The sequence below is a fragment of the Eptatretus burgeri genome, chromosome 5 (assembly GCF_056783735.1).
Source record: "Eptatretus burgeri isolate ZD-2024b chromosome 5, Ebu_testis_v1, whole genome shotgun sequence".
NCBI lineage: Eukaryota > Metazoa > Chordata > Myxini > Myxiniformes > Myxinidae > Eptatretus > Eptatretus burgeri.
Window position 1 is genome coordinate 99,899,965 of NC_140965.1, and position 14,936 is coordinate 99,914,900.

At 42.9% G+C, this 14,936-nt stretch overlaps 1 protein-coding gene across 1 annotated transcript in view; it reads left to right on the forward strand.

Moving 5' to 3' along the window:
- The first annotated feature begins 2,759 nt into the window (after positions 1 to 2,759).
- The window catches only part of LOC147027049 (transmembrane protein 150A-like), a 41,805-nt gene continuing 29,628 nt past the window's right edge, over positions 2,760 to 14,936 (forward strand). The window contains exons 1-3 of the mRNA XM_085883155.1: positions 2,760 to 2,997; positions 3,376 to 3,429; positions 14,430 to 14,489. Coding sequence (XP_085739281.1) covers positions 2,936 to 2,997; positions 3,376 to 3,429; positions 14,430 to 14,489 — 176 coding nt within the window. The 5' untranslated portion in view covers positions 2,760 to 2,935. The remainder of the gene's footprint in view (positions 2,998 to 3,375; positions 3,430 to 14,429; positions 14,490 to 14,936) is intronic.

The following is a 14,936-nucleotide window of genomic DNA, read 5'->3' on the forward strand; positions in this document are numbered from 1 at the left end:
ATAGAGGGCAGCATCTGGGTTACCTGCATTGTCCGGGGCAGATATTACCGGAAAGTTTGCAGGCAAAGGCAAGATAACATGCTGGAAGGTTTTAGATCATTTGGATGACAACCATGACATTGTTGTAGCATTGTCCCAACTTGGTGCGACAGGCACTGTCTCAGAAGCAACAAGTGCTGCTATTGAAGCTTATGTATGTCAGCTCTATCTTCCGAGAACAACAAAAATAACAAACGTTGCAGAGGCAAGATGGTGGCTCTTTAAGCGGAAACAAGCCCAAGCAGAGAATCTTCCCTCAACTAAAGGTGCACTCACACATGCCATTGCCCAAGCACATTATCAAGCCATGATATGGTGTAATGACATTGTTGCATTCCCTGAAATACCATCCCCAGAAAACTATGGCTGGAACTTGGTAGATGGAATTTTCATACCAGTGATGACACATTTGCCTCCAGCTCCAGATGCCGTCACACAGTTAGTGAAATGCGGATGTGGTCGGACCGGTGTTCCAGTCACCAATGCAAGTGTAAAAAGAATGGACTGTTTTGCACAGAATTTTGTACATGCTGTGAAGGGGAAGAACTATGCGACAATGCTCCTTCTAACCCCGAAGTTGACTCTGACAATGAAGAGAACAGTGATGATGATGATGATGATGTTTAATACGGCTATGAAAGTAGCAAACTTGCAACAAGTTCATGAAGTTCCATTCTACATGGTTAAGACTGCATTTGTTGGACATGCAGTTGCAAGGTGTGTATAGTAGATGTGGGTGTGGCTATTGTGTCTGGGGTATGTGGGGTGTGTGCTGGTACTGCGAGCGCATGATACTGCACCTCATAAATTTGTCATCCTCTGAAATGGATATTTAAATATTGTAGCTTGTAGAGTTAAAGTCTGCAAATTAAGTCCACAGAAGTGAGACTGTGTTTATCATTTTATATACGATCTGAGGTGTATCTGAGTACCAGTTGCTTAGGTGAGTGTCTAACTGTGCAAAAAAAGTTTGAGAAAAATACCGTTAGGTATCGTTTTTAGATAACACTTGTTACCACAATATTTAAAGGGGGATGGTCCGATTTCATCACATGCAGTTTTCACATTGATTGAATGGCTTTGTTCCTCTACCCCACCTGTGAAGTTTCATGCTGGTATTTCAATCGTTTTGACAAGAGAGCTAAAAATGTGCATTTGCAAGCCCCATAGAATACTGTGGTTCAACTAATCGGTTGACCAATAGTAAGCAAGTTTTGGCGTACAAAATCCAAACTAAACATCTTGCAGCCCGACAATTTCACAGGGTCAATGAGAAGAATAGCAGCTTTCTTCTCATATCAAAATTTATACCACGCCCGGTTAAATCTGGGGGTCAATGTTAGGATGAAGCTGTTGATCGGACCATGACTTTTAATTTTTAATGCAATTTGTAACTTTTTGGCGGCCATTTTGAATTTCAGGATGGGTGATATCGTATGTAATTTGAACAAAATATTACTTACATTGATTTTGAAGTGTTAACAACAATGAAAACCTATCATTTTGCTTTCAAAATTGAGGTAAAATACTTTTATTGAAACTAACCAAGCGAAAAATAGTGGCAAAACATCGGCCATTTTGAAATCCAAGATGGCTGCCGTCTGCCACACTTCCAAAAATGGCAACATGCATTTTCATGTACTTTGGTACCTAGATAATGAATTAAAATAGGTGGCACCTTCTCATCATGAAAATCCTACAGGTGTCCACTTGCCCCCCCCCCCCACCACTACAAGCTTTTTCCCGCCTTATTCACATCAAGAATATTCGACAAGAACCGTGATTCTGATTTATTTATTTTTCATCGACGACTTTCGATCACCTGACGTCACGTTTGTACAACGAGTTCGTGATTGGGCATCGACACGATGCAGTAACTCCACATTATAGAAAAAGACCACTTTGGATATCCAGCGGACGTGCTCCCAATCTCCCATGGTTGTGGTGATCATCGGCTCTCTGCACTTCCTGTGGTGATTTGTACGTTTTGTTTCGGAGTTGTTTTATCACAGTGGACCGAGCACAACAATCTCCGCGGAGCTTTGACAGGTGCACATCCATGCAGGAACGCGCTGAAGGTAAACTTTCCACCACAAGAGTGTTCCATTAAAACGAGAAAACAAAACAACGACAAGCCGGGAGGCGACGACGGTTCGCGGCCATTGTTGAGGAGGTCCGACCGTAAAAACCTATCTCTTCCGTCAAAATTGACCTAATCAAATCGGATTTTTTATGTGTTGTACTTGTGGACATTACGCACAGCTTCTGGGAAATGAAATTCGGTGGAGCCTTCTGTGTAGTATGTTCAGGATTGTCCGGGGCCCGGATGTCCCTCCCTCCATTAATAGACACGATGACCGATAGCTCTTCACACCGGCAGACGAGGCGCTTTTAAAAGCAGATCATTTGAAGAAATCCAGGAGGCTCGCCATGGGAATTATTTATTTATTTATTTATTTATTGATTGATTTATTTATTACGACGTCACATTTCATGGAAAGTTAAAACAGAGGGATCGGACACGACCCCCACACGAGGATCCGGCGCAAACAGCCGGAAAACGTTTCTCCCTGATGTGAAGGAACGAGGTCAGAATCCGGATCGGTCGGAGGAGCAGAAAGAGGGCCAGGATCGGATGGTGAGCCGTGAGGAGATAGTCGGCAGAGACACATCGCGATGAGGCAAAGGGGCCGAGCCCAGGTCGGGCGTGTTCGTCGCCCCCGGGTGAGTCATAGGGAAGGCGGGACCGCACGACTCGGATTTCGAGCCAAACGGCGAGAGGGATGTTTTAGAAAACAAAAAAGTACCCGAAGCCTCCACGTCCGGCCACGTCGAGCGGAGTCGTCGTGCCGTGAGGGTCCGAGAGGAGGTGCCGCCCCAGGGTCGCCGGAGGAACATGATCGCGTCCGCGTTCCCACTCGCGTTTGCCATCATCTCGTTCATCGGCGGCTGGACGGTGTGAGTCTCGTTCCCCGTTTGATTGCCCTCCCGTCGCTCTTCCTTTTAACGGCTCAACTTTACGAACCGTCGCCGGATTTCCTTGGACGGAGACCGATCCGAGCTCGACGGTGCCATTTCAAATGACGGCTTCACGTGGATGTCCTTTGCGAACGTTAAGGCTCCGTCGGAATGTCACTGCGAGCGCACTGGGGTGACCCAGAAACCTTCTTTCCCAACTTTGGTTAATGGTGAACAACTTTGATGGAGGAATAAAAGTTCTCTTTACTTACTAAAGGCTTGAACTGCGTGAAAGTTCGTTTCGTTTTGCGTTCACGGCGTTTTGTTCTGCGCATGTGGAACTAATCGAACCTCTGGAACCCCCATCCCGTGTTGCAGGTACGGTTTGGCTATCCGCGATGGACACGTGTGTCCCTTCACTGACTGGGCGCGGTAAGTACACACTTGATACCCTTCCTTATGGCTTCATGTTCTTCTTGTTTCTTATGTGTGCTGGTTGCATCATTCTCTGGAAGCGCGGCTGTGCCGCTGATGCAGTGCCTCTGTAACCAGTAAGCTGGTAGCCTGGTGTTGGCTCAGTGGTTAGGGTAGCGGCTTGGGATCCTCGGGTCCTGAGTTCAAGTCCCATCAGCCGCTGAATTAATACACCAGGGGGTTGACTCAGTCTGTCATCCTTCCGAGGTCGGTGAAATGAGTACCAGTTCCAGTGTGTGTATTGGTAGAGGGGCACTGCATCAGCGACACAGTCGCGCTTCAAGAAATGATAGCTACCCCGGCAGCTAAGCTGCCATACGACCACCACCACCAGTAAGCTAGTACTCATTTTGCCGACCTCGGAAGGATGACGGACTGAGTCAACCCACCTGGTGTTATTTCAACTGCACGACAGTAGCTCCAACTCAACATCAGAAGATCTGAAGCCAGCCACCTTAACCGTCAAGCCAACACCAGGCTTACCTTGTCGCTGACACGTTCTCGGGATGCTCTGTTCCTTCTGGGCTCGCTTGAAGATGTGGCTTTTCTGCAAACGGATAAAATAGCGTACAAACAGGTTTATATGGGGACAGGTAAATGTGATTTAGGGTGGCAGGAGGCCATATTGGTGTGTGCACACTCACCTCGAAGCTGTGTAGATTGGGTTAGAATCCAGATCCAGCTCTAAACTGTCCTCTTTGTGTTCAACAGGTGCATAGATTCATCAATGTATGTGTCGTCCTTCGGACGTTAAACTGGGCGTACCGTCTGCCGGCACGAGTTGGTGGACGTTAAAGATCCCACGGTGTCCTTTGAGAAGGGTCGGCGAGCTATCACCAGTACCCTGAACAAATTACAAATTCCTGCCCTAACTACTGCTGGGAAGGCAATGGAAAACTGCCAAGTATAACTCTTGCCAAAAAAACTGCTTGGGCAGTACCAGCACTCTGTGACAGAGTATGGTACTTCAGAATCAGAGAAATGTGATTTTGCTCACTTATGGAAACTTCTCACAAAGTAGGTGTTGTCCACATTAATTTTTTCATTGCATTGCTTCCCACCACATCCTACCGCATGCTACCACATCCTACCGCATACTACCACATAACCCCTTATCTCCCCCTTCCACATTCCCCCCCCCCCCCCCCTCATCTCTCCCTTCCCCATCCCTCTCCCACTTTCACCCCCATAACGATTTTAACTTTCAACCTACTCATTCTTCCATCCTTCCCCTCTGTGTGTATAAGCTTGCTACATTCTGTCCTCCAACGTTCGGCTTCTCTCCCTCACCCTCTACCCCTCCAACCCCCACTCCCTTTACTGCACTTCAAACATTGAACTTGCTGTTTTCCCTTCATGCAGTTTATTGTGGCAAGCATGTTTTGAGGTATTATTTGTTTGCAGGATAGCTCAGAGGAAGTGCGGTTGCCCATCTGCTAGTTAGATTCCCAACAGAATATGATCCAACAATCCCACACTTTCCCAGGTAAAGCGTTGAATCACAAAGCATGCCATCCCTCTGGTGGCCATTAAGCTGGCTGTCCTGTCTGCCAGCAATAGCTTCATGACATTGGACCGCACAGTACAAATGAAAGAGGAGGCCAGTGTGTGCTTGCACGCGATTGGCCAAATTCTAAATTCCTGTCGTTATCAATGGGGGTCTTGCATCAGTAGCTACCGCGTTGTGATCAAATTTGCTCGATCGTTTGCAGTGCAGTGAGAGATCTACCAGAAAGATGCCCTTCCAGAACATTTATAAGTTTGGTAAATGGAATTTTATTTATTTATTTAAGGTTTAAGGCTTGGAATTTACCGAAGCTGCCACTCACACACACATGGATATACTAACGAGACAAAAAACACTTAACACAGCTACTGAGATTGAGGGAAGTGCCGTCACTTCACGGGATACTCTGGGTACCAGCAACGTCGTAACAATGGCATCGCCTTTCTCACTGCATTCAGCGGGGCATTTCCTCAGGAGGAAGTTTCTCCTCCCCATGGATGGCGCAACATATGGGGATTGTCCGTTCTCTTTGAACGGCGTCTTCAGTATAACTTGGCCGGGGTTTGAACCGCCGACCTCCCAACCCAAACTTGCAGCAGATGCTCCAACCATTTCACCACCAAAGTCTGGTCTTATTTCAATGAAGGCCTGGGAAGAAATCCTCCATATTCCAGACGCAGATAAAATTTGATATTTTATGTTTGTTCGTAAAAACAGACACTTCCCCTGAAGGGTCGTTACATTACACAATACGGATAAACCCTGGATGGCCCCTGAAGTTAAAAACATCAGAAAGCTTCATCAGAAAGTGTTTGTAAATGCATTACCATCCCACTGGTGATCTTAGCACAATCTTGCATGCAAGAAAATTGTTCAAGCAAAAGAAAATTCAGCACCAATTCCCTTGGAGTTCTGACAACGGGTTATCCAGCAAAGTGGCATAAACATATCCAGTTGCTTGCCAACAAATTGGAGATTAATTCTGCTATATCTGTTCCCATACTTCCAGAGGGGCCCGATGAAAAAAAAAAAAAAAAAAAATGGCGATAGCTATTGATCAATTTTCCTCGATGTCCCAAAGTCAATCTCCTCTGATGGTGGAGGAACTTCCTGTGTAGCTTCCAGCGATAAAGTGACTCCGAATTCAACGTTGGCAAATGTATTGTGAGTTGAGCATGACCAGTATTATGAAAGCCATCGGCCCTGATGACGTACCAAATATAATCATGTAAAGGAATTTGCATTCAAGCTCAATATTCCTTTAACTAATACTCGCATTGAACCTGTCGCTTCTCTGATGGTAGTTGAACAACACAATATATATTTATATATGTTTTAGTAATACGCACACTTATTCACCAAAAAACAATTAAAAAAAAAAATTGTTTTATGTTTCCAGGGATCAGACGTTATGTCGTCTTTTTTGTTTTTTTTAATTGCGAAATGCAATTTTCGATCATTGAGTCATGAATGATACACCACTGTAAAGACCTTGCCAAGTGCTAAACATCACACCGTAGTGATGTCCCAGAGGTAACAGTGTTTTACTACACCACCATCTTAGTACATCCGTCGTTCTGACGCCAAGTGTCTGGTGTTTAGCCCATCGCTTACGGACGTCAGAGTGTCAGATAGACTCAGATATATGGGTTATGGTGTCCAACTTCCGTCAGTGAAGTGATGGGGCGGGTTGAGTACTGGACACCAGGAAGGTGTGCATTTCCATAGAGCCCTGGCTGAGCGCTAGATATAACGCCATAATGACGTCCCAGCAAAAATAGTGTGACAGACAGACAGACAGAGGGACGGTCGGATGGACGGAGAAATCTGGCTACTTTAATGCAGAGATTGTCAACTTGCCACTAAGTCAAGGCAAGGTTCCTCAGTTTTGGAAGGATGCAATTGTTGTTCTGATACCGAAGGAGAAGCAAGCTGTTTTCACGAAGTTAAGACCAATCTTCTAGACATCTCGGTGTGTAAGAGCATGCAAGGAATTTGTTGTCAAATGTACGGAAGATGATGATTTAGCTACTTTTGACCGTCACCAGAATGGGTCTATCAAGGGGTCTTCAATCACGCATTGTTTGATTGAAATATTGCATGGATTTTATAAGGGCATTGATAAACCAGATACAGTGGGTAATCTCAATGTGACAGATTTTGCAAAGGCATTTGATTCCATAGATCATACTGTGTGCTCTCACCGAGTTGATTGAGTTCGGAGTTAGAAGTGAGCTTATACCATGGGTTGCTGACTTTCTTATGACCAGATGACAAAAGGTGAAATACCAAAGCACACTTTCTGATTGGGAGTCCTTGCTCTGCACAGTTCCACAAGCTACCAAGATTGGTCCTCTTGTGTTTCTTACTATAATCAACGATACTTTAAGTTCCAAAAGTTAGAGGTGGAAATATGTCTGATTCTAGTATTGATGAAGTGAGGGCATCAAGTATGCTTTCTCAAGAAGAAATTGAAGTCGATGACCTTAATGAATGGAAAAAGAAGAATTATATCCTGGTTTTTAATCCGATAAAATGTAAACGGCGACAAATTTCTTTCCAGAGTTTTTTCGTGAACCACTGGTATTTAGAACTAGCAGAGTACCCACCCTATGGGTGATCTTGTTACAAGCGTGCCACTCATTCCTCTGACACGGCCCTTTATTTGGGAGATGTATAGGTAACAGACCACTGCTTTGATGGCTCCAAAAATAGGTGTATCAAGGGGTCTTCTATATAATTTATTCCTGCAACTACAGACCAATCAGCCTTCTCCCAATCATCAGCAAGGTTATGGAATCCATCATCGCTTCAGACATTAAATCCTTCCTCTTCTCCAATGGCTTGATTTCTCATCATCAAAATCAATACAGACTGGATCACTCTTCCATGGATATGCTGCTTCTGTTCTCCCAACAATGGATGGAGATTAAATCAGAGCCATCTCCTGAGACATATTGCAGGCCTTTGATACGGTCTGGCACCCAGCCCTGCTCACCAAACTCTCTTCCTATGGTATCCAAGGACATCTCCACTCATGGCTCGCAGACTTCTTCTCCTATCGCAGTCACCGTGTGGCGCTTAATGGAGTTCTTTCATCCCCTCTTCCTGTCCAGGCTGGAGTTCCTCAAGGTAGCGTTCTGGGCCCTGTTCTTTTTCTGGTTTTCAACAATGATCTCTCCGACTCTCTGCAAATCCTCTCTGTCTCTTTGCTGATGACTCCACCCTCTGCTGTACCATCTGTCATCCCTCTGATCAGTAGGCAGCATCCTCTTCACTTTCTGCAGATCTGGATAAAATCACAAGCTGTTCCAACACGTGGAACATGTCTTTCAACCCTGACAAATCTCTCACTCTCACTATGTCTCTCCGAAAGGACTGACTGGAACCCCCCCTCCCCCACCATGTACTTTCTCAACAATCCTCTTGAAGAAGTCCTTTCATTCAATCGTCTGAGTCTCACTCTCTGCCATGATCTTTCCTGTGAAAGCCACATTTCCAAGCCGACCTCCAAAGCCAGTTGCCGACTGGAAATCCTCCATCGTGCAAAGTCCTTCCTAGGTGCACACCTGAGCTTCTGACCAGATGCAAAGCTTTTGTCCGCAGCCTAATGGAGTACTGCTCTCCCCTCTGGGCTGGTGCTGCAGCTTCTCACCTTTCTCGGCTTCATGCTGTGAAAACCAAGGCATTCAGGACCATTGGTATCTCCCGTGATAAGGCTGAGTCTTTGGGTCTCTCACTCTCTCACCGCAGGCAGGTCGGTGGTCTTTCTGTCTTCTACCGTATCTTCACCCGGCCTCCCCCACCCCTCCCCCCCGCTCTGTCTGAGAAATGTCCCCTATTTCCGCAGGGCGCTCGAGGTCTGCCAGCAACCCCCTTCTGATAAAACTACCAAAATTAAGAATCACTGCTCACCTTCACTCTTTCATACCTTTTTTTCCCCCACCTTTGGAACAAACTCCCACACACTCTTCAATCCCCCACTCTTCCCTCCAGTTCTTCAAAAGTTGTTCACGGCCATCTCTTATCTTCCCCCATCCAAAACCACGATCTTTTCTGCACCCGCTAATCCACCTCAAACCCACTTCCTTCAAATTCCCTGCTTTCCTTCCTGAAAGTGCCTGTCGTGTCCATCTTGTATACCCCGTGTACTCCGCCCCATCTCTCTTACTTCCACAGATCTCCTCATGTCTCTGTTCCCCACTGTTTTTATCCTTCCCTCTCCCACCACTCTTGTCTCCTCCCCTTGTTGTGTGTTTCATTGTGTGAGCTCTCATAGGAGCCTCGGCAGTGTATACAAAGAAAAAAAAATCTCTGGTTACGTACATGAAGCAAAAACGTGACCTGCTTGTGTGCCTACACATACATATTGGTTATATAGCTTGGGTAATTCCAATTGCACTGCCCCATGAGCTGACACCAGTGGCCTGAAGCCTGAGGCCTGTACGTACCATCACCATCACAAGCCCCATGGCACCTACTCAGCTCCAACATTTTGTTGTATGGAGGGCATTGGCATGGCGATTGTGAATAAGGCACTTCCGACGATGTCTTTGGCTTTCCAAAATGGTGGATGTATGATTTTCTTTTCTTTTCAGGTTACAATTGTGGTTGGTGTCAGACCATCTGTCCATCCATAGAACGGACGTACATAGACACATGCATACATACATTTGCTCCATTAAATATAGCTTAGCAAGAATGATCTAGAAGTTGTAAAGGAAAATGAAATTTTATGTCTGAGGATCCAGGATAATTTGAAGTGGGATAAACAGATAAAAAAAATGCTTTCTGAAAATATGGCCCCATTCCACCTCTGTAAATTTAAAGTAAACAGCTCGGTTTCTCTGTACTACATACGGTATTCCATGTTTCACACAGTTTTCTTCTCGAATTAGAGCACTTGAAAAACCGATATTTTTTTTTCCAAAGTCCATTTTTATGGTGTTCCTAATTTTTGCCATGTCCTTAATTAAGCAGCTTCGTGTAACTTTGAAGTCTCAACAAATGCCCCTCTATTCAAATCGAAAATTTCATGAACTTTCATCCAACAGTTCATAAGTTATAAATGAGCCCTCACGTTTGACTATTTTACGACCAGAGACCAAATTTTTGTGTCCAGCTTTTTGCGGGTTGTCCTGATGAGAAAAAAACTAGCAAAACAGCAAACACTACAAGGGCACTTGATGGAGCGCAAACCTTCGCCCCGTAATGCCTGATCCACGAGAACATATCTGACCCAATACATTTTTGAAATATCATGCTATATATCATTTTTGAGCCCTATCTCTCAATAGTGAAGAATCACTTTAAAAATTATAGTAGTCGGATCCGGTTTCTGATCTTCACCAAAATATAATCGATTCGTCGTGGTCACATACCCAACATTTCGTCTGAATCCGTCCACAACCTTTTGAGATACCGTGCTATATATCGGTTTAGCCCTATCTCTCAATGGTGAAGAATCGCTCAAAAAAATTGTCAGATCTGGATCTGGATCTTCACCAAAATTGAATTAATTCTTCCTTGTTACACACCCAACGTTGTCCACACCCAACACACCCAACGTTGTTACACGTTGTCCATGAAGTTTCATCCGAATCCGTCCACAACTTTTTGAGATATCGTGCTATATATCGTTTTTGACCCTATCTCTCAATGGTGAAGAATCACTTTTAAAATTCTAGTAGTCGGATCCGAATCTTCACTAAAATCTAATCAGTTCGTCCTTCTCACACATCGAACCTGTCCACAAATTTTCATCCAGATCCGCAACTTTTTGAGATATCCTGCACACAAACAAACAAACAGTCAAACAAAGAAACAAACAGAAAGGGGTGAAAACATAACCTCCTTCACCTTCGATGGCGGAGGTAACTCTGACACTTCGGTGGAATTTGTTTTGAAAGCCATTAATTGGATATATTGGCCGATGTATATTCCAAGTTTTAGCTAGTTTCAATGTATAGCCTTTGAGACATGAGTGCCAACACATTTTGGGTGGTCGGACAGACAGAGGCCAACGTTTATTTTGAGGGTTTTCATTAAAAACTCAAGAATGCGGAAATGGACGTTGCTGAAATTTGGAACATATTACCTCGATGTACAAAGGATTTACTTCTGAAACTTGCAGCTGATTTCATCCAGTGGAAGCTGGGAAACGAATTTTCAGTCCATGTGTTAAAGTTGCTTCCAGAGAAACCGTTCCATATAAAGGGAGGGGTGCTTCACACTTCCCTTGATATGTTTAGTAGTTTTAAAAAAAGGTTCAAGAGTGCCTTGGGAAGAGCTTGTAACTATTTACAAGTCATATGATTGACCTGCGCTTGAGTATGCCATACCAGTGTGGCAATCTGGACTTACTGAGGCCAACAGGGATGATCTTGAGAAGGAAAAAAAAAAGTAATAAAGATTATTCTTGGAGGCCAGTCCGCAAGATATGTTGAACCACTCCAGACCACAAGCTTGATAAACCTTAGGAGAGAGGAGCGGTGACCTTTGTGCAATATTTGCTCCTCCGTGAATAAAATCAAATAGGGACTGTACATCGTGGTTTCCAAAAAATGGCAGCAGCCACCTAATGCAGTTGCGGAATAATCGTCAACATAATTGTGATAAATGTCGAACAGTAAGCTATCAAAACTGTGCAATCCCATATATAATGCAATGTCTTGATGAATAAAGGAAGTAGTGTTGTTGTCGAGTCCACCTGGTCCAAGTCTGAGTCCTGTGCTGAAAGTGTATTGTAAAGTGGCAAAAAATAGCGAATTTATTTTATTTATGCTTATGTATTATGTAAACGAAGACAATAAAATATTAAAACCGACTAACAGTATAACTTGTTACTTGCATCAATATTTTATTCCAAAATTTGGTCCTCTTCATGTTGTTTGCTCAAAAACCTGCATAATAATAAATAATGATAAAAATGTAAAATGATAAGAGTTTGATTCCTGACACCTTGATTATAGTGTTGGGCCTTCTTAATATCCTTTTAAAGAAAGAAAAAAAAAATCAATGAATTTAATTAAACGTTTGGTTACGGACGATTTTGCCATCTAGAAAATAAACACACGTGTCAACTACATGTCTCGAGGTTAAATGTTGAATTCAAAATGAATGTTTAATGAGGACTAAAAGAGAAATGTCGATTTTTTTTTGATAAAATACAACCTCATCATTTGAAGTGCTTTCTAGTTAACAAATTGTACATTTTTGATAATAGGAGAGCTGGGAGACTTGTGTACTCACTGTAACAGCTCATAAAAAAGACATTTCAGTGCTTTACATGGGCTTTCAAAAAAAAAACCCATTGAAAACATTTAAGCAAGTTGTCCAATAATACGCACTGCTTTAAAAGAAAACGATTTAGAAAAAAAAAGCATCCTCAGATCAATGAAAGGGACATTATTTTATTTTTGGTAAAAGGAGATAAATGCGATCTTACATGTTAACTTTCATCTCTGTGTGAATTTAAAGAAAAATGTTTGACTTTGAAGTACTGTATTACGTCACAAAAAATGCAGCAAACTTCGCACACACAGATCAGCAACTCTGGGTTGCCAGGAGCAAATTTCAAAATTATTTTCAAAGGTTAATTTTTTTATTTTAAAAAGGCATTCCTGGGTTGTTTTCTGTCGAGGAAACCATTATGACCATATTTAGTTGGTTCGGTAGCTTATTTAATCCTTAGATCGCGTTTAATATCATGAATTTTGCAGCTTATTTATGCTCTAATTCGTTTATTTTTGTCGTAATGGAATATCCGACCACTTTCTGTACTCGTATCAGTCCCCTTCATACTGTGATATGATTTGTTGCACATGGAATAATGTAATCCGAGCCCTAACCCTAATCCAAACACCTTGGACCTGCAAAACGAACCCTATATCTAACATGAATGGAATAAATAAATAAATAACTTTGAATAAAGTTGAGAAATAGAACCAGCTGACTATAAAATAATCTATACATCTGTCACTGTCTTTCTCTGTTTGAATGTTTGCCATGTCACTTCTCGCAAAACAACTCTCCGCTTGCTGTGTATGATCGCATGACCTCTTTGACCCGACATCCGTCAGACTTTTCTTCCTGATGCGACAAATGGCATCCCTTGTTATTTCGAAAATGTATTTGGTTAATATTTACACGTCTCTTTTGCTTATTTAGTATGATGTATCATGTGAAAAAGTTGTAGTACGAGATGGAAAATAAGGTCCAAACGACCTTTTAACCTTTTCATTTCTACTCTGTACTAAACGTTTAACTGCACACTAAATATTGCCAGACTTGAGCCGGAATCGGGCTGAGTCTGAGTCCTTGGCAGTCCGAGTCCTGAAGATTCGAGTCCAAGTCTGAGTCCCCGAAAAAATGGACTCGAGTCCTACATCCCTGAAAGGAAGGTGTTTGGTTATGGACTTATTGTGCATAGTATGTGGTTGGATTTGTGGTTTATTGAAAGGTGGTGGTGGAAATGAATATTGGAAAGTTTTGTTTGATTCGGATGTATCATGCGTCTGTGTTTCCCTTTTTGAATGATAAATTTAATTAATTTTGATTCCATGTGATATTGGTGGATGTTTTGTTATATTTGTATGCTCCATGCCAATTTCGGGTTGGCACGATTGCCTCGAGGTATGCACAAACTCCTACTTGCTTATGTAGTCCGGGTTTGAATCTCGGCCCAGCTATAAACTTTCAGTGCTTCACAGGCAGGGTGATTCGTCACTGTGTGTGCCGTCACTTGGATGGACGTTCAACTGGATGTCCCATCTGCCAGAATAAGTTGGTAGACGTTAAACATCCCACGGTCCTTCACGAAGAGTTCACAAGTTATTTCTGGCACCCTGAACAAATTACAAATTCTTGCCCTCACTCCTCCTGGGAAGACAATGGCAAACTACTCAGGATAACTCTTGCCAAGAAACTGCTTCGGCAGCACCGAGCCTCAGTAACGGAGCATGGTACATCAAATTAATTGTTGATTATATTTATTTGTAAAATTTGTATTTTTATTTTTTTGGTTATTTTATGTTTGTGAATTATCATATAATTCAGCATATTCCTGCAAATGATGATAAATATAAACTATACCAAAAAGCATGAATGCTCTAAGTGATAAGAAGGGCTTTGGTACCAATTGTGACATGAAGATGCCTCATCTGTCTGCCAACCACGTTGTGCATAAAAGGGCCATTTGCTTTCTGTCCCTATTTGCACAACAAAGTCAGCTGTGTGTGGAATCCTGCTGTACATGGTAGAAGATAGATGATGTAAACAGTAACGAGGGAGAAAAATGACGGAAACAATGCAAAGAGAGTGATAAATTGCCAAAATATTTCCTGCTGTATGTAGCGAGATTCAGACTGACAAGGCACATGGTTCAATTTGTGGTAAAATAATGAGAAAGTCATATAAAGTGATCACGTATTTTGGTTTCTTTTCCCTCCAGATTTGTTGAAAACTGCTCCACTCCAGGCTGCTGTGACAAAGACAAAATTCCATTTGTCAGGTATGTCTTTGTCTCCGTTATCTTCCAGAAAGAAAGTGGATCTCCACTTTGGCATAATATTGGGGCAGATATGTGAAATAATTGTGCACTTTCTCATAAAAGCGTGGAAGTTGCCAGAACGTCACACTTGTAAATATAATTAGAACAGCACTCGGTGTAGAGCATACCTCTGCCAGGCTGAACGGTTTACGTTGTGTATCCCACTGATAGGTCAGATCTGTATCCATACCTGAACCAAACCTGGATCCGCTTGCTCTTGTCATCTACCCAACTCAATCCACCAAGTTTTGTCCGAATCCGTCCATAACTGTTTGAAATATCATGCTGTATATCATTATTGGCCCTATCTCTCAACAGTGAAGAATCACTTAAAAATTATATCTGAATCCAGATCCAAATCGGATCAATTCTTTCTTGTCACATACTCAACTTGTCCACCATGTTTCA